Source organism: Nansenia antarctica (genome assembly GCF_963989245.1).
Source record: "Nansenia antarctica genome assembly, chromosome: 11".
Classification (NCBI taxonomy): Eukaryota; Metazoa; Chordata; class Actinopteri; order Argentiniformes; family Microstomatidae; genus Nansenia; species Nansenia antarctica.
Genome location: NC_137681.1, coordinates 4,229,644 through 4,249,643, shown reverse-complemented (window position 1 = coordinate 4,249,643; position 20,000 = coordinate 4,229,644). Strand labels below are relative to the sequence as shown.

The following is a 20,000-nucleotide window of genomic DNA, read 5'->3' as shown; positions in this document are numbered from 1 at the left end:
CAGATTAAATAACATAACATGGGCGCTTAGGTGGCGTAGCGGGTTAAGCGTTGACCATGTAACCGCAGGGTCCCCGGTTCGATTCCGGCCAGGGACATATCCTGCATGTCATCCCTCCTCTCTCTCTCACCCATCCTTCCTGTCTAAATCTCTACTATAGCTGTCAATAACCCTGGGGGAGGAACATAACAACCATACATTTACATTTACATTTACATGTTTGGCATTTAGCAGACGCCTTATTCCAAAAGCGACTTACAATCAATGCATTTGACTAAGCAAGTGAATCATCAATCCACCAGTCGTAGCAGGAAGAGTAATCCAGCTCAGGCCCGGGGCCATTGATAGAAGGAAAAACCTTCTTCTATCACCTTCTTCTAAACCTAGTTGTTGTTTTTTTGTTGTTGTTTTTTTACATATCATTGAAAAACAGCTTTTTAAATTTATTTATTTGGCCAGCCCTGCCACTTCTGTCCCTGGTGAGAGACTTTTCTCCCTTGCAGACAACATGAAAAAAACAGGGCAGCCTTGAGCTGTGAACATGTAAACAGGCCAGCTGAAAGAGAAGTAGTAGTAGAAGTAGCAGGCTTAGAGGTTCCTGAGACCAGTGGGTTTGTTGTGTGAAGGGTACTGTTTTTTTGCTTGTTACCATTTTGGCACTTGTGACTATGTTAATCTGTTGGTCTGTTTATTACTTTGACCAGGGATATTTGGGTGAGTAGGGGGGGTGGGGAGGGTGAGTGTAACATTAGGTCAGGTACATTGTGTGATCTGTTGGTCTGTGTAGCTAAAATAAACAGGACTTTGCTGCTTTAACCTTAAAAAGAATTACTAAAAACAAGAAGGGAAAAGAGCTGGTTTACAAAAAAAAGAGGGGAAAAGAGCTGGTTTACATAAATAAAGGCTATGTACACTATCCACTATACTACTACTATACTATACAAATAAAACACTGTGCTGTACTCTATGCTATGCTATAAATGTCCTAACATTTCCTATCTCTAAGTACAAACTAACCCTAGTTATAGCGTAAGTATTGTAACGAACCTGTATAAGGTCCGTTAGCAGCTCCACCAAGGGAGTTAACTCTCTTGGTGTTGTGGTTAGCGCGGCCGGCGGTTATGCGGGAGATCGGGGTTCGACCCCCGCATGGGGCGAGTTACACTACCAGTTTCCGTTCGCTACACTGGTGTCTGAAAGTTGGGATGGAAGGAAGGCCATCGGAGAGCCGTGTCCACGTGAGGGACTTGACATAGTGAAGCGTGAGGGCACGCTCTCCCGAACGGTGAGGATAGTGTAACGAACCTGTATAAGGTCCGTTAGCAGCTCCACCAAGGGAGTTAACTCTCTTGGGGCCCTATTATGCACTTCATAAGTCTTAAGCAATAAGACGAGGCGGTAGATCTAAACTTAAGACGTGGAGGCGTGGTCAAGGCCACTTTGCTATTATGCGTGCGGTAGTGGGCGCCTAAAACCCGGCGCTAAGCCCAGAAATTAGTCATGGGTGTGTTTTGGGCGTCTTCTCAATCAACCCAATCAGCGTGCCAGGTGCCATTCCCTTTAAGAACCGGCTGCGTTGAGACTTTAGCGCTATGCTATTATGGAAGTCCTAAGAAGGAGGTCAGCGCGCTTCTCTGCAGAAGAAAGTAACAAGCTCGTGCATGAGGTCAAGGCTCGTCAGTTCGCAATCTTTGGAACGGCGCGAAATCCTCCCCGAGCCGAGGTGGTGAAACAGGCGTGGGAAGAAGTAGCAGCGGCCGTGTTTGAAAACGTGCATGAAAAGTCTAGCGCCTAAGAACTTTTCAAACCACTTCTTAGTGCTAGGCGCAAAGTCAGATCGCATAATAGCAGGGGCGCCTAACGCACTTCATTAACATATGAACACTCCCACAATGAGTAATATATGCACGGGAGTCTTACGTCTTATGTGTGGGCGCCTAGGGACACCTGCATAATAGCAGTAGCGCGTATGAAGCGCATAATAAGGGTGGCGGTAGGTCTTAACCTGGCGGTGCGTCTTAATTAAGACGGCAAGTTAAGAAGTGCATAATAGGGCCCTTGGTGTTGTGGTTAGCGCGGCCGGCGGTTATGCGGGAGATCGGGGGCGAGTTACACTACCAGTTTCCGTTCGCTACAGTATTTACTAAATCAAGATTTAGTCACTACTAAACTTGAATGGGACAGTTGCACCAAGCATGTTCTGAGTAGCAACACGAGTAGAGTTACCTCAGTTACCTCAGCGGAGATAACGTCAGGTATCTTAGCAACGTAATGTTGCTAGAGAAGTTTCCCACAGAAGTGGGGGAAAAAACCCGTCAGATCAGATATATAAACGGGTTATTTTGATAAACCGGATACATTTTGTGAATATATATGGTTACTTTCTCGCCTGAAAACATATTAAAACTTCATAAAATGACATATTAACACTTGTGGAGCCAAATTACAGCTTTTAGCCAATGGCGGCCAAAATTGAGGATTTAAAAAACACGGAGGGTTTTGCTTTGCTCGCTGATTGGCTAATGTCTTCTCGCTGATTGGCTAATGTCTTCTTAGTAACAGCTGATTGGCTAATGTCTTCTCGCTGATTGGCTAATGTGTTCTTAGTAACAACTAAAGCGGGGTACACACATAAGGATTTTCAAAATCTTAACCGAAATCTTATCTGAGACAGACCCCACACATGAAGAAACAAAATCTTGGATTGAACAGCCTTGATCGTATTGTGTGTGGTGTGCGCCAATTTCCCCATTTCAGCACCCCACAGACAAAGATTTTCGTTACGACAGACTCCAAACTCTCTAGTCTCGTTCCCCAAGCCAGAAATCTCGCGTGAACCCATCCTTTTAATATTGCCTTTATGGATATGATTTTGTTTGTGGTTTATTTTCTCTTATTGACATGCATTAAGTGTTCCTTGATGTTTATTTGAAACATAAATATTGACGGGAGTGGAACTATGTACAAGCCTTCTGGGCTTCGTTCCCTCCTTGCACAATCTCTTGTGCTAAATAAATAAACTAAACTAAATTACAAAATAATTAAATTAAGATTATATAATGATTAAAGCACTTTGAGCCGCAACGTTTGCAGGAAAAGCGCTATACAAATAAAGTTATTATTATTATTATTATTATTATTATTATCTAACGTAGTACCCTGACTGACCTGTACGAGACAACCATGTGCGACAGGGCAAAAAAAGTGCCGAATAATGAAAAGAAGAAGTCAGCTCGCTTCTTGATTGGCGAGCAGGGTTGCCAGATGGGAATGACATTTTCCACCCTAACCACAGTCTAAAACCGCTAATTTCACCAAACAATCTGGCAACCCTATGATTTCTGCTCGTAATTATTGAACACATTTCACATTTACGATTGCCGGCCACGCCCATTTTCCGAGCAGGTTGTCGGGAGAGTTGATTGCACAATTGAAGAGAATTGACTCTTAACACACCTCACACCACAGGATTTTGTTATAGGAAAATGTTAAGATCCATCTGATAATCGGGCGTTTTCTGTCGTTTTCAGACATCCGAAAATCGGGCCAAAACCGGCCAAAAAATCCTTATGTGTGTACCCCGCATTATAACTTACACCACCCTAGGGGGGTAGGTATACATATGTAGTAGTTACTAAGCTCTACGTCATAACTAGTGTGCTTGGTGCAACCCATTCAAGTTTTAGTAGTGACTAAATCTTGATTTAGTAAATACTTACGCTATAACTAGGGTCAGTTTGAACTTAGCCGCTCAGATCCTGGAGATTTTTTAAATCTCTCCTTAAAACACACCTGTTTTCCCTAGCCTTCCCCCCCACCTAGCTATCGGTCGCTGGCTTTTATTATTTTATAGTTTTTATTGTAGGTCCCTGGCTCTTATTGTCTTATTGTTTTATTGTTTTTAGTCCTTTTATCTTCTCTTTTAATTGTACCATATTTTGTATTACATTGTATTGTGTGCATTGTGCTTACTTATCTCCTGCATTTATCTATTTTTACTGTGAAGCACTTTGGCTCAGCATTGCTGTACGTAAATGTGCTATACAAATAAAGTTGACATGACTTGACTTGACTTAGTAAGAAGTAGGTGCAGTACCTCCCCTGGCCCACGGGGGGCGCTGCCGCACCGCGCCAGGGGCTCCCCGCCTCTCTACGCCGTTTCGAAGAGGAAGAAGAAGCAGAGGCAACAACAAAGAACATGGCGTACATCGCAGACGACCCCGTAAGTTGTTGTTGTTACACAAACTCCTTTTACCTTTAACTCGTTTAATCAACACAACGAAACATCCGTAAACACGGATATTCGACACCAGCTGATGTGACACTCTGGGTCGTATATTTCCGCGATATTTCGCCTGGTTCGTGTTTTAGCCAGCCAGGCAGCTAAGGTGGCTAACAGGCTAGCTGCCCCCCGCCTGCTAGCTTCACTCTGTAACTCCTAATGTTGTCTTGTCACCCGTAATCTCCTTATTAAACCTGATCAGATGTACATGCATGATGCATACGGTACAGCAGGGGGTCTGGGTCGCTCGAGACTACGAATGCGGTGTCTTAAACTCTGCAATTCTGCAACTGCATAATGGGTATTTTAGCCCAACCCAAAGACTCATAGTGTCTAATGTTACATGACATGTAAGTAATGTGTGTTTCTCCTCTCTCTCTCTCTCTCTCTCTCCTCCTCCCAGAGACACGTGACCATCCTGCTGGGAGAGGAGCCCGAGCCCCCCGTGATGAAGCGCTGCGCGCAGTGCTGCAGCAAGTTCCACTGCGACTTCTGCAGCCCCGCGGTGTTCAAGTCCACCCGGGGCGACAACGCCCGGCGACACTACAAGGCTCACCTGAAAGGGGGGGTGCGACACAACGGTTAGACGATCCCCCTGTCGATGTGTTGTCGATTTGTGTTGTTTTTATTGCTGTGCGATTGACGGACAGTCGATTGTTGGAATTTTGGTATTTTATGCTCCAGGCATAAACATATTCCGCCATAGACAGAGAAAAAGGGGTTCGGTCGGTGCCTTGCTCAAGGACACCTCGACACGCGGGCTAGCTGGGGTTCGAACCGCCGAGCTGCCGACCTTTGCGATCAACAGCCAATTGTTGGAATTTAGTATTTTATGCTCCAGGCAAAGGGGCCTGCCATAGACCGTGACCCTGTAGCAAAAAAGGGGTTCGGTCGGTGCCTCGCTCAAGGACACCTTGACACGTGGGGCCAGCTGGGGGTTCGAACCGCCGAGCTGCCGACCTTTGCGATCGTTAGACGCCGGCTCTCCCTCCTGAGCCACGGCCGTCCCCCCTTTGCACTGTCTCGCCTACCAACGACGAGACTCTGATCAATTGTGTTGTTTACCGTCTTTACCTACAACGGCCAGACTCGGATCAATATGTCTTATTTACTGTCTGGCCTAACAGCGTAATGGCTCGTAAGCTCAGACGAGACACTCCATTATCTCGTTTTGAAAACGGCCCGTCTCCTGTCGGGGGTTTGGTCTCCGGCACCACAAAATAATCAAAAAGGGGGCTGCAATAAAAATCTATACAGTTTAACTTTCCGATCGTTACCCGAAGCAACGGTGGGGAAAGTCCAAACAAGCCAAACATGGATTGCTCCTTCTTTCTTTGTTCACCTGCACACTACGCAGTAGAGTTTTCCACCGTAAGTATAAAGGTTAATCTGTATAGATTACCAACAAAGCAGCCCTTTGGATATTTTGTGGTACTGGAGAAAGTCTACCGCGGTGGAGAGAGGAGGTGGATATTTGAGCCGACCTTACGAACACTCCGGCTCGTTAAATGATATGGAGTGTGGGCGTCATATCACCGGCCAGACTGGGAATTGAATCCCAGTTGAATCCTATTATCTAAATAACAGTTACAGCTGCTTTCCAATGGTGCAGTGTGTGAAGCCCTAGCCTACTATAGGCTACTAAGACACCATGTTAACGCACCCATCTCTCTTTAATCAGGAATGACAGGGTTTCCGCGCTGGTCTTAAAAAGCCTTAAAGTCAAATCCAATTCATAAGGCCTAAAAAGGTCGACATTTTCAGTTATTCAGTCTAAAAATGAGGTGCTAGGTCGTAAAAATTTGATTAGCTTGTCCTGCAAGGAAATCATCAGTCTGATCTATTTACGCGGAAATTAATCAAGCTGGAACCAAAGAAAATGCCAATTCGCTGCCCCCGGGAGAAATTATTGGCGAACGAAGCTACATAGCACATGCGTTTGTTTTGAGTTGGCTGTCGTTTAGTTTAGTTTTGAGTTCCCTCATATGGCATCGCGAATAGGTCTAAAATTGTATACAAAGAGGTCTAAAAAAAGGCCTAAAAAGGTCTTAAATTGGACTTGTTGAAACTTGTAGGAACCCTGTCCATTTCTTCCCTCTCTCTCTTCTCACTAGGATACACGACCGTCCTGTGCCATCTAGAGTGTCGGAGCGGCCCGCACTTCCACTGCTACAAGTGTCTGAAGACGTTGAGGAAAAAGGATTCCTTCGTGCATCACCTGCGCATCTGCAACGGCGAGGCGTCCTTGGCGCAACAGAAAGACTACATCTACAGCACCCCCGCACAGGTAGACCTCCATACCGCCCACACCAACACCCCCACACAGGTAGACCTCCATACCTCTCACACCAACACCCCCACACAGGTAGATTACCAGTTGTAACTATTAGTAGTTGTTTACCACAGACGGCAGTATTATTTCAATTGCATGTGTCTTTGAAATGCATATTTTTATTATTTGTGTGTATTGTAAAAAAAAATCTGTTCACACACAGAAGTGTGTCCAAGCTTTCCCAAGCCTATCGTAGGTAAACATAGCAAACCCTGTGCAGGAACACACACGCATGCGATGTCTGAATCAAGTGTTTACCTCACTCCATCCGGGCCGAAACCGCCGTACAATACCATTTCACTTACCGAATGCAGTGTAGAAAGCTGCCGCTTGAATTTGAAATCGTCGCCACAAGAACCATAACTAGCTACAGTTTTGTAATCAGTCGGAGATGCTGCATGCATACTTTTTGCTAAAACAAAAACTTCCCCGCAGCTTCTTATTCTTTCATTCGAATGTTCTTTTATATGTTTATGCCTTAAAGGTGTCGAGCTCTTGCAAGGCCCAGGATGACGAGGAGGACATCGGGGCGCCCCTGGACTTCCCCCCGGGCACCCCCGGCCAGACGACGTCCTACCCCGTGGGGTACTACGCCTCGGATAGCTACGGGGGCGCCCACTTCCCTCTGGTGGTCACCCCTCCTCCTCCTCTGCCCCACAGCGAAACCTCCAGAAAGGCCAAAAGCCAAAAGCTTTCAAACAACAACAACCCGGCCGACCCCGAGAACCCCCTGACCCTGCTGGACCCCCACGTGGCCTTCGGTAACTACATGGTGAGCACCATGAAGAGGATGTCGGGCCGGGACAGCGACGCTTTCATGGGGGAGGTGTTGGAGCTGATCCAGGGGTACCGGCACAAGTGGCAGTGACTGACTGGCTCATAGCTCGACCAAGCAGATGTACGATGTCATCTGTCGGACCGTGGACTAACATACCAGCCCCATGGTTAATTTCACACGTAAAAAATGTAAAAATGCTTTTAAAAAAAAAAGATTATTATTATTATTACCACCACCACCTATGGTTAGAATTACAAAATGGTGGTGTATGCTGGGTGCGATCATAGCAAGGCATCCCCCCCTGTACGCTTTGGAGAAAAAAAAACGCATTTGATGTTTGAACTTAAGACTTAAACAATGTTTACTTTATGACCTTATTCCAGCCCACCCCATGTTTTCGGTCGTCCACAGAAGTCGATATGCCAAAGCATTTATGCTAGGGGACTGGAGATGTCCTGTATTGGGTCTATAAGTATCTGTGTACCTGTGTATGTAGAGGGGGGGAGAGAGAGGGATATCCTGTAATGGGTCTATAAGTATCTGTGTACCTGTGTATGTATGGTCTGTATTGTACACTGCTGTTTTTGTATCCTGTGTAACGAACGGCATCATTATGGATCTGAAGTGATGGAACATCCCTTGGTAGTGTTGTCGTTGTTGTTGTTTTAAATCTGTATACATATACATCATGTATTTTATAAGGGCTTATCTGAAAACATGCAAGACAAATTTTGTTCCCTGCAATAAAGTCCATATCGAAAAAAGGTATTCTCTCTGTTACGGTATCTTCCTTACAGCTTTGGTGTGTGAATGAGAGGCCGTTGTAAAGCTCTTTGGATAAAGGCGCTATATAAGTGCAGTCCATTTACCATTTACTACACCTAAGAGCAATGTAAATGTGACGGGGTCTGGTTAAAAGTCCTCAAGCCCACGTGGTCATTTTTCTGTAATCTTTCCAGATTATGAAAGTGCAGAATATAAACTTTCAAATGATGTGTCATACATTGAAATGAAAATAGTTGATGAAGATATGGTTATTTGAATGTTGGTACACCTCAAACCAAATAGCGGAGAAATGCGCACTAAATCAAATACACAGGCAAGACAGGCTGCTAATAGCTAGTGCTAAAAAGGAACTTCGCTACAAACATTTGAGCACATCACAACATGCTTGACAGCTCAATCATCAACATGCTAAAAACACATGAGTACACATAATTAGATGATCACACGGTCCTTGCTTTTGAACACGTCCTAAAATTAAAGTTTGTTTGCAAGCCATGTATCACTTACCCAGTAGCCTAGGGCAGACGAGACAGTGAATCCAGTTCACAAATGATAAGTACAAGTAGTTCCTGCTCCTTACTTTCTCTCGGTCTCCTCCCTTCCAACCCCCCCCCCCCCTACATCTTTATCACATACGTGAATTAGGAACTAGAGGAAACACTTTTACAGACTTTACAGCAGACTTACTCAGGTTGTACTCCTGCACGCTGCTGATGTAGCTGTAGACAGGCGAGAGAGAGAGAGAGAGAGACAGAGAGAGAGAGAGAGGCAGAGAGAGAGAGGCAGAGAGACAGAGAGAGAGAGAGACAGAGACAGAGAGAGAGAGAGAGGCAGAGAGAGAGATAGAGAGAGACAGAGAGAGAGACAGAGAGAGAGAGAGAGAGGCAGAGAGAGAGACAGAGAGAGAGAGGCAGAGAGAGAGACAGAGACAGAGAGGCAGAGAGAGAGAGAGAGACAGAGAGAGGGACTAGCAGACTTACTCAGGTTGTACTAGTCAGAGAGAGAGGCAGAGAGAGACAGAGAGAGACAGAGAGAGAGAGAGAGAGAGAGAGAGAGGGACTAGCAGACTCACTCAGGTTGTACTCCTGCACGTTGCTGATGTAGCTGTAGACGGGCGAGTAGCCGAAGAGGACGACCATGACGGCCTCTCCGCTGTCCAGCGTGGCGGCGTGCGCCGAGTGTCCCTCCACGGCGTAGATCTGCCCGTGGGCCGGGGGGGCGGGGGTGCGCTGTGCCCAGGTCCGGCTGGGCACGTTGAACACCCACAGCTCGTCCGTCACGTTGCCCGAGCCCGCCTCCAGCTTCCCCCCGAACAGGTAGATGTCATCCTGTTGGCGGAAGGGGGACCGGAAGGAGGGAGGAGGAGAGGGAGGAGGAGGAGGAGGGAGGAGGAGGAGGAGGAGGAAAGAGGGAGAGGAGGAGGGAGAGGAGGAGGAAGGAGAAGGAGGAGGAGGAGGAGGAGAGGGAGAGGAGAAGGAGGAGGAGGAGGAGGAGGAAGGAGGGAGAGGAGAGGGAGGAGGAAGGTGGGAGGAGGAGGAGGAGGAAGGAGGGAGAGGAGAGGGAGGAGGAGGAGGAGGAGGAGGGAGAGGAGAGGGAGGAGGAGGAGGAGGAGGAGGAGGAGGAGGAGGAGGAGGAGGAGGAAATGGGGGATGTAGAGAGGAGAGGAGAAGAACAATGAGAAAAAGGGAGGGAGGTTTTGATGGTTATTATGAGTTCCAGCTGTTGGAAACCAAGTGTGAGCCAAATGTTTTTATTGCGTTGCGTCGGTTGGTCTCTACAGAGCAGTATAGAATGTTGGGTTTGTTAGTTTGTGTTACGTTTCCTTGGCGTTTGTCGGTGTTATTGAAGTGTACTGCCTTGTGTTGCCTTCGTGTACAACATGTGCTATACAGAACACTGAAACAGGGACATCCCCAAAGTCGGCCATCTTTAACGTAATGTTTCTAATAGACTCTAGAGTGTTTTGAATTGTAATTAGTTGTTTTGGCACCGTTTGTTGAATCAAATTGGGGCCCCGCAGTGTGATGACCGACTGAGAAGTTAGTTAAGTTATATTTTGGGGGTTTGACGGCCTTATTAGTGAACAGTAAAAACATGTACTTTTCTTTTTTTTCCATCAACGTCACTAAAGTCTCACGAGACTTAGCAAAATAAGCCTAGATTTTCCTTTAGCGACATTGAATACCCCCCCCACCCCTCCCCCGCCGGTGAACTATCACAGCAACTCTTGGAGCGGTTGTGTGTGTGTGTGTGTGTGTGTGTGTGTGTGTGTGTGTGTGTGTGTGTGTGTGTGTGTGTGTGTGTGTGTGTGTGTGTGTGTGTGTGTGTGTGTGTGTGTGTGTGTGTGCTGACCTGGTAGGTGGTGAGGGAGTGGCCGTATCTGGGCAGGGGGCCGCTGTTGATGGGCACTGTGTTCCAGACGCCACTCTCCAGATTGTAACTGGGACAACAAGAAAAGAAAACAAACATTTTCCATTTTTGTCCCCAACGAACGTCACACCAGAAACTCCCATGAACAACCATCACTTTCACTATCACACTGGGACCCAAAAACTCCCATGAACAACCATCACTGTCACACTCAGACTGGGACCAAATACTCCCATGAACAACCATCACTTTCACTATCACACTGGGACCAGAAACAGGGTTGCCAGATGGGATTGGGAAAGTCAATTTCCAGCCTACATAACCACAGTCTAAAAGAAACGCTAAATCCACCAAAAAAGCAGCCCACCTGGCAACCCTGACCCAGAAAAACGACTTACTTGAGGATCATCTGGAAGGAGCTGTAGTTGAAGGTGTAGCCCCCCACCACCCACATGACCTTCTCCTGCACCACGGCGCGGTGCGAGGCCCGGGCCAGGGACGAGCCGAACGGCTTCACGCTGGGCAGGACCCAGTACGACTCTGTGGACGGGACCGTCAGGGAACAGTCTGGACCTGGGGGGGCAGATCAGATTAGATTACATTAGGTTATACAACAGTTAATTCCGACCAAGTCATTTGATTGGACAAGAGGCATTCCCATGAGTGCTGATATACAGTATAACAGCACTGGGACTTTTAACTATATGTATCACTCCGCCGCACAGGTGTTCTACTAAATGACCGTTAATACAAAGTAGCTAGCCTGCGGATGTTTGTGTTTGGGTTACTAGGCAACAGTACAGAACTATTTTTTCAGTTGCGGAACTATTTTTTGTTGGCAGAGCCAAAATAAATGATTAAATAAACAAACAAATCATAATCTGTTGTCGTTTATTATTATTATCAGATCAGATCAGATTAGATTAGACAGGGTTCCCACACCTTCTGAAACATCACATTCAAGCACCTTTCAAGGACTTTCAAGAATCAATTCTCTCAAATTCAAGGACCCAACACGGATGAGGGATAATCTTTGTTGGCTCCTTTTAAAGATGTCGGTGGTGTTGTTGGTTGAAACTACGTTTATTGTCCAGTGTAATTCCGAGGTATAGGTTTAGACAGGGAGGCAGGAGATTCATCTACTATACATAGTTACTATACATATCTACTATACATAGTTACTATACATATCTACTATACATAGTTACTATACAGGTATAGGTTTAGACAGGGAGGCAGGAGATTCATGACATACTCTCTGTGTGTGTGTGTGTGTGTGTGTGTGTGTGTGTGTGTGTGTGTGTGTGTGTGTGTGTGTGTGTGTATGTGTATGTGTGTGTGTGTGGGTGTGTGTGTGTGTGTGTGTGTGTGTGTGTGTGTGTGTGTGCAAGTGCATGTGCCTCACAACCGTGTAAGTTGTGTGTGTGTGTGTGTGTGTGTGTGTGTGTGTGTGTGTCTGTGAGTGTGTGAGTGTGAGGGTGTGTGGTGTGATGTTCTGGAACCCAGAGCTGAGAAAAAAAAAAAAGTGGCCTTCTGGGTATTCCAGCTGCAGCCTCCGCCCAGCGCACACGCGCCCCGCCCGCTTTAGGGCCGTAAACCTCGAACCTAGCACGTCGTTTCACACGCCGCCTTTTCGACGGATTAGTCAGTACCCACCCCACCGTCCCACCCCCCCGTCCCACCCCCCCGTCCCACCCCCCCGTCCCCGAGGGCGAGGCCGCGGAGTGGGCGCAGACAGGCCGGTGTCAGAACCGTCGACGAGATTAAAACGTCGCTTTTGATGCCTTGTAATCATTCTACCCTGCCGAGACGGTTCTGCCCTCTGGACCTCTGCGGGGAGGAGGTGGTAATCGCTACATATATCACTGCTCTTATGAGAGATGAGGCCCGCCATACGCCGGATAGCGGCGGGAGAGACCACTTGGGGGCACTAGAGAGTGCGGTGGAAATCAATAGCGTCTCAAGAGGCCCCTTAAAAGAGCCTCCTTCAGACATCTTCTATCTAGAAGACCGTTTGAGCAGCTGCGAGACATTGGTAAGAGAGGGGGGAAGAAGAGATTGGAGAGCAGAGGAGGGAGGGAGGGAGGGAGGGAGGGGGGGGGGGGGGATGAAAGGGAGGAGACCGAGAGAAAGTAAGGAGCAGGCCGTGGGGAGGAGGGAGGAGAGTAAACATAGAAAGAGGAGAGAGAGAGAGAGAGAGGGAGAGCAGAGATTGAAGGAGAGAGAGAGAATGAGAGAGAGAGAGGAGAGAGAGAGGAGATATTGAAGGAGAGAGCGAGATTGAAGGAGAGAGAGAGAGAGAGGAGAGATCTTGTAGGAGAGAGAGAGGAGAGATTGAATGAGAGAGAGAGGAGAGATTGAATGAGAGAGAGAGAGGGAGGGGAGAGATTGAAGGAGAGAGAGAAAGGGAGAGAAGGAGGAGGAGGGAAGACAGAGGGAAGAAAACGGCAGGACCCAGATGGGGAGAGGGTGGGTTTGGAGGGTGAGTTTAGGGGTCATCCGCCCCTGACCCCCCCCCCCGTGTCAACCCACCTTAAAGGAGAGAGAGAGAGAGAGAGAGAGAGAGAGAGAGAGAGAGAGAGAGAGAGAGAGAGGAGAGATTGAAGGAGAGAGAGAGAGAACGAGAGGGAAGACAGGGAGGAGGGAAGAAAACGGCGGGACCCAGATGGGGAGAGGGTGTGTTTGGGGGGTCATCCGGTCGTGCGGTCCCCCCCCCCCCCGGTCCTGACTCCCCCCCGTGTCGACCCACCTTGAAGGAGAGAGAGAGAGAAAGAGAGAGAAGGAGGAGGAGGAGGAGGGACCCAGGGACCCAGATGGAGAAGGGGGGGGGTGTATTTGGGGGTCACCCGTGCCGGCCCACCTTGCCAGCTGTCGTTGCAGACGCAGAGCTTCTCCCCGGTCAGGTCACAGTAGCCGTGGTCGGGGCTGCCGCAGTTGCTCCTGCAGTAGGGGATGTCGCACGCCTCGCCCTTCCAGTACTTGTCACACTCGCAGTACACCCGGCTGGCGATGCTGTTCCCCGTGCTGCACTTCCCGTGGCCCGAGCAGTTGTTGGGACACGAGTTGATCCTACCGGGCACCCGTAGTTTTAGTTAGTTAGTAAATGGTAAATGGTAAATGGACTGCACTTATATTATTCCGCTGCTCCAAAGCTGCTCCAAAGCGCTTTACAACGGCCTCTCATTCACCCATTCACACCCACATTCACACACCAATGGCGGCAATAGTAAGTAAGTAAGTAAGTAAGTAACATGTATTTGTATAGCACCTTTCCCCAGACCAGGGGTCACAAAGTGCTTTACATATAGAGAACATAATAAAGAAGAAACATAATAAAACATAATAAAAGAGCGAAAGTCATAGCATGAAATCGTTAAAGTCGTAAAATAGGCAAACAAGTGAAAAGAAGAACAAGTAACAAACAACAGGTGTACAACAATATCAACAGGACACAGAAAGACAGACAGGCTTTTGGGGTCGATTCATTCTTGTTGTTGTTGTTGTTGGGTTAGGGTTGTCGGTGAAGTAAAAATGTGTGCGACCGACTCGTGGAAGTGTTTGTGAAATCGTTTCGACGACATTTTCTACTCTACGTTGAAATTGTTGCTCTGTCAAAGTGTGATGTTACGCATCGCTATGTTGGTTATTCAATTCAATTCAATTCAATTCAACTTTATTCGCCATGTGCAGTGCACTAGGAACATGACTTGGTATTCTCCATGCTGAACAAGCTACAGTACATACAACAACAAGACCACAACACAACAATACTCAAGACACAGAATATATACAGTACCAATATATGAGTGAATAAATCTTATCTTGTTGTCAGAAATAAAGAGACATAAATAAAGACAAAGTTTGGTGTGTTAGCGCAGGGCTGGTTAGTGACTCACGCACACCCACACACTCACACATTACACACTGCATACACGCACACCCACACACTCACACATTACACACTGCATACACGCACACCCACACACTCACACCATAGCTGTGACTATAGTCTATAGTTAGCAGGCCAGCGTATATTTACAACCCGCTATCGGCGGTTCTGAACAAAGATTCCCCCTTACTTATACTCCCCTACCCCTAACCGTCTCCCCTAACCCTGCCTCCCCCCTCCCCCCCTGGACATTGCTGTGTTAATTGTTCCCTGTGCCTGTTCGTTAACTCTGTGTTCTATGTGCTCATGTTATCTGTTGCTTGTTGTTTCTGTGTCTTCTGTTTTTCCCATATTGTCAGCGTCTTTGAGCCCCGGAAAAGCGCTATATAAATACAATGAATTATTATTATTATTATTATTATTATTATTATTATTATTATTATTATTATTATTATTATTATTATACATCGATTCATTCTTTTTGTTGTTGTTGTCGGTGAAGTAAAAATGTGTGTGTGTGCGACCGACTTGGAAGTGTTTGTGAAAATCATTCGATGATGATGATTTCTACTCCCTGTTGAGTTGTTGCTGTGTTAAGTGTGATGTTACGCATCGCTATGTCGGTTATGCTGTTGTCAGAAATAAAAACAGACTCTGGTGTGTTAGCACTGGGCTGGGTTAGTGACGCGCTCACGCTCGCTCACGCACGCGCACAGAGACACAGAGACACACACACAGACACAGACACAGACACACACACACACACACACACACACACACACACACGCGTCAGCGGGCCAGCGTATATATTTACAGCCCCACCATCGGGCGGTTCTGAAGAAGGATGATGACACTCACGAGTAGAAGATCTCGAAGCCCGTCAGGTTGTAGGCGGCGTCGCTGAAGAAGTGCAGCAGGGCGTAGCCCGAGTTGGTCTCCACCTCCGGGACCGTCTCGTTCCCCCGGACCTCCGGCACGATGAGACCGCTGGGGGGCAGAGAGGGGGGGGGGAGGGGATAGGGGTCACTGCACGCTGTTTCACTACACTCACACACTCACACACTCCATTTAGATCATAACATAACTAACTTAGTTTTTTTCCCCCCATCAGCCGTCCGACCTAGTAAACGACCCCCCCCCTCTATGAGTAAGGTTTGCACTGGACTGAACCCCTGTCATTGCACTTGACCGCCGTTGCACTATATTGTTATATTGTTGGATTGTTATATTGTTATATTTCCATTGCACTGATTGGTCTGTTTTCACTGTTCTGTCCTGTTTGTCTTGTCTTGTATTGTCTATCTGTGATAAAAATAGAACTAGCACGCGCATTCCAAAGCCACAACGAGTTCCTACTATGTGTTTCAACATAAATGGCAATAAATGTTATCTGAATCTGAATCTAACACAGGTTTTTATGGTTTTAAGTGTAACAGTTGATCCCGGTATAAAAGTAAAAAAGGGAACATGATTTGCTATTTACACCCCCAGGTCTGTGGGAAGCACCGAGTGGGACTGTACTGTACATACGACCAGGAACAACTCAACTGGCCTTCACACTGTCCTCTACAGCAGTGTATGGTGTGTATGTAATGGTGTGTATATAATGGTGTGTATGTAATGGTGTGTATGTAATGGTATGTATGTAATGGTGTGTATGTAATGGTGTGTATGTAATGGTGTATATGTATGGTGTATATACAGTAGTCTCGGCATGGTGTGCATGTATGATCAGTACAGTAGTTTCGGCTTGGCTCCATTCAGTTCGGCCCAGCCAATGACACCTCCCCTTGTGGTGTCACATGACACCTCTCGTCCAATCCGACCACTCACCTGAAGACAGCCACCAGCGGGGCGTAGATGGAGTCTCCGTCATACACGTACATGTGGTCCCAACTACATTCTGTCGCAAAGTGGTTGAATCTTAACCTGAGGACTGCGTTTGGGCTGTGGGGAGGAGGGGGGAGGCGGAGGGGGGAGGGGGGGAGAGAAGAGAACAGGAGATTGTGTGAAGCAGTAATAAGGAAGGAGTCTCCTGATTCGTTCCTGCAGAGGAGGGAGAGTGGTGATGTCATGCTAGCGTGCTGGGGGTAGATTTTCTGAACATTATTCCCTGTGAAAATGATGGGTGTTGCCTTACTTCCGGATACCCCCCCCCCCCCCCCCCCCCTCCAGTCATCTGGAAGAATCTGTTATGAATCTGACAGAAGTTCACATGGCATAAAAGATGTCGTCTAGTCGACAGTCTGTAGCTCACATTTGCCCACGATGAAAGACTTCATATCGTCTGTCGTCATCACAGACGCCCGCCCCATAGTCTCTCCTCTGTTCCTCCCCTCCTCTCTCTCCTCTCTCTCGCTCCTCAAAAACCCAGTGGAGGAGAAGATCCAAGGTTCCTCCCCTTAGACCAGTGGTTCTCAAACCTCTCCTCTGGGACCCACGGCCGCTCCACATATTTAGTCTGATCTGTTCCACCACCAGCACACCTGATTCAACTAATCAAGTACAAATCATAATTACTTTGTACTTGATTAGTTGAATCAGGTGTGCTGCTGGTGGTGGAACAGATCAAACATGTGGAGCGGCCGGGGGTCCCCGAGGAGAGGCTGGGGGTCCCCCGAGGAGAGGGTTGAGAACCTCTGCCTTAGATGATCTCCTCCGAAGCGTTTTCAGTAAAGTAAGTAAGCAAGGAGCCGAGGGTTAAAGGAAAGGACTATCTGGACAAAACAGTTTGTCGCGGTGAGCTCCACGGTTAGTCGTCGCAAGCAAGCGGCGGGCGGGTTGGGACGGGTTGGGGTACTTACTAGCCCTCGATGAGCCAGGTGCACTTTGTCTTATACTTGTAGTTGATCGGACCGTCTGTGAGGTAGCCTGATGGTTCTGTCAACCTGGAAACAAGAGAGAGAGAGAGAGAGAGAGAGAGAGAGAGAGAGAGAGAGAGAGAGAGAGAGAGAGAGAGAGAGAGAGAGAGAGAGAGAGAGAGAGAGAGAGAGAGAGAGAGAGAGAGAGAGAGAGAGAGAGAGAGAGAGAGAGAGAGGCCGGTTAGATAATATAAATGAATGAATGAATGAATGGTCTTTATTGTCATTTATACAGTACAGGTACCATACAACGAAATTTAGGAGGGGGGGCTCCCCTGGTGCTTGGAAAAAACACTAAAAACAAGAGAAAAGAGCTGGTTGACATAAATAAAGGCTATGTACACTATCTACTATACTATACTACTATACTATACAAATAAAACACTGTGCTGTACCCTATGCTATGCTATAAATATCCTAACTTTTTCCTATATCTGAACCTTATGTACACATGGGTTGTCATATTGCACATAATATTTGTTGCACATTCATTAAAGTGTCGCAGTTAGCAGGTTTAGAATGTTAATAATAATAATAATAATAATAATAATAATAATAATAATAACGTTTATTTGTATAGCACTTTTCGTGCAAACATCAAGCAGCTTAAAGTGCTTTAATAATTCTATAATCGTCAATTAAAGGCAATAATAAAAGGATGTGTTTTTAGTCTTGACTTGAACATATTTGCTGAGGTTGCATCCCTAATGTAAACTGGCGGTGCATTCCACAATTTCCACAGTACACCTAGGCTATCTTCCACAGTACACCTAGGCTATCTTCCACAGTACACCTAGGCTATCTTCCACAGTACACCTGTCTATCTTCCACGGTAAACTGAAGACCAATCTCTTCAGGCTTTCATCTCTCTTCACACCTTAACTGTCCCTCCTCCTAAGACCTCATCATCCCCTCTACCCCCCCCCCCCCCCCCCCCCCCCCCTGTACAGTAATAATAAGTTGAAAAGAAACTGTTCTACAGATGCCACACAGCACACAGTTGACTTTTTGGGTACTTTCCGGTATCGTCGACATGCAGTGTGCCTGTGGGATGGAGGTTACTCACACACACACAAGCGTAAACTATTTCCGCCACACTTCACCTCCCCCGCCACTCCCCCACCCCCTCCCTCGACACCCGTCCTCCCCCTCCGAGGTTACCTCAGGAGCCGACATGAGTCATGACACCGGTGAGAACGACCTCGTATCAAACGTCGGTCGCCCACTCGACTCACTGCCACTACTACACATGCTTTTTCACGAGCTGCACCCCGCCTCTGGAACTCTCTCCCTCAACCACTCAGAGACTCGCCCTCACTCTCCACTTTTAAATCCCACCTCGAAACCTACCTGTTCTCCCATGCATACAACCTCCCCTACCCCTAACCATCTCCCCTAACCCTGCCACCCCCCTCCCCCCCTGGACATTGCTGTGTTAGCCTAATTGTCCCCTGTGCCTGTTCGTTAACTCTGTGTTCTATGTGCTCATGTTATCTGTTGCTTGCTGTTTCTGTGTTTTCAGTTTTTCCCATAAGTCAGCGTACAATTAATTATTATTATTATTATTATTATTATTATTATTAAACGTCAGTCGCCCACTCAACTCACCGCCACTATACCTCCACTACTACACATAACAAGACGCATTAAGACAAAGTACAACCTGGGAGGGGAGTCATTTGAAAGAGTGTTAGATTAGATTAGATTAGATGTCCCCAGGGGGACATTATCACACCACTGTACAGTATACATCTATACATACAACACTGTATAACACAAACAACCACAGACAGTACTACACGACAGATACACAAGTACACACACTCAGCACGGTCGGTCTGTTATTTAAAGCAACAATGGCTGCGGGGATCAGGCTTTTGCCAAAGCGAGCCCTTTTGCACCTTAGCGTTCTGTACCTACGCCCAGATGGCAGTGGGGCGAGGTACAGATTGAGTGTCATCCTATAAGTACTTTGGGTGGATAACAGCCAGCTTTCTTTTACAGTGTGTATTAAGAACCTAGTAAAGAAGCTGAAGGGTTGGGCTGGGTTTTTATTATCGAAAGAAGGCTTGCCTCAATTTAGCAGCTAGGAAAACACTTTATTCAGGCTACGTTCTTAAGTGTTCTAGACTATGGGGACGTTATATACACGCATGCTGCCTCCTCTACACTTCACTGCCTAGACTCTGTGTATCAGATCCTCCTCTGCCAACCAACTTGTCATCCCTTCTGCCCGCCTGACCACTATGGGATTTAGAGCCTTCAGCCGTTCTGCTCCCCGCCTCTGGAAATCTCTGTCACCTAACACTCTGGAACTCTCTGCCACCTAACATACGTAATATTGACACTCTCTCCACTTTCAAATCCGGTCTTAAAACACACCTTTTCACAATGGCTTACTTGGTTTGATCTCCTGTATTTTGTTTGTTGTTATATCTGACTTAATTGCTGTTTTTATCTCATTTTGCTTTGTTGATTTTAATGTGTTGATACTGGATGTGGCTTTAAACTGTCTTGTAAGGTGTCCTTGAGAGTCTTGAAAGGCGCCCATAAATAAAATGTATTATTATGATTAGCACAGTTCTCTACGCTTTATATCCATTGTCCATTGTCAGATCTCACCGTCCCCATGATCTGGTTTCCTGGGCTTCATTAAGCCTAAGGAGACGGCGTCATTGGTACATTTGTATTTACAAAGCCAT

General features: G+C 46.9%; 2 protein-coding genes across 2 annotated transcripts in view; one reads left to right on the top strand and one right to left on the bottom strand.

Moving 5' to 3' along the window:
- Positions 1–20,000, bottom strand: part of atrnl1b (attractin-like 1b) — a gene marked incomplete at its 5' end in the record, with an annotated part of 127,090 nt that overhangs the window by 79,337 nt on the left and 27,753 nt on the right. The window contains 7 exon segments of the mRNA XM_080541894.1: positions 9,251–9,506; positions 10,531–10,618; positions 10,947–11,121; positions 13,409–13,617; positions 15,296–15,424; positions 16,271–16,384; positions 17,242–17,325. Coding sequence (XP_080398020.1) covers positions 9,251–9,506; positions 10,531–10,618; positions 10,947–11,121; positions 13,409–13,617; positions 15,296–15,424; positions 16,271–16,384; positions 17,242–17,325 — 1,055 coding nt within the window.
- Positions 4,177–8,140, top strand: LOC308167181 (uncharacterized protein). Its single transcript, XM_080541558.1, has 4 exons — positions 4,177–4,222; positions 4,686–4,863; positions 6,397–6,569; positions 7,099–8,140. Exons 1-4 carry the CDS (start codon positions 4,199–4,201, stop codon positions 7,480–7,482), a joined length of 759 nt encoding a protein of 252 aa, XP_080397684.1. The 5' UTR covers positions 4,177–4,198; the 3' UTR covers positions 7,483–8,140.

Coding starts and splice junctions, on each gene's coding strand:
- LOC308167181 (XM_080541558.1), top strand. CDS start 4,199: ATGGCGTACATCGCAGACGACCCC. Junction 4,223..4,685: donor CGTACATCGCAGACGACCCC/GTAAGTTGTTGT, acceptor TCCTCCTCCCAG/AGACACGTGACCATCCTGCT. Junction 4,864..6,396: donor AGGGGGGGTGCGACACAACG/GTTAGACGATCC, acceptor TCTTCTCACTAG/GATACACGACCGTCCTGTGC.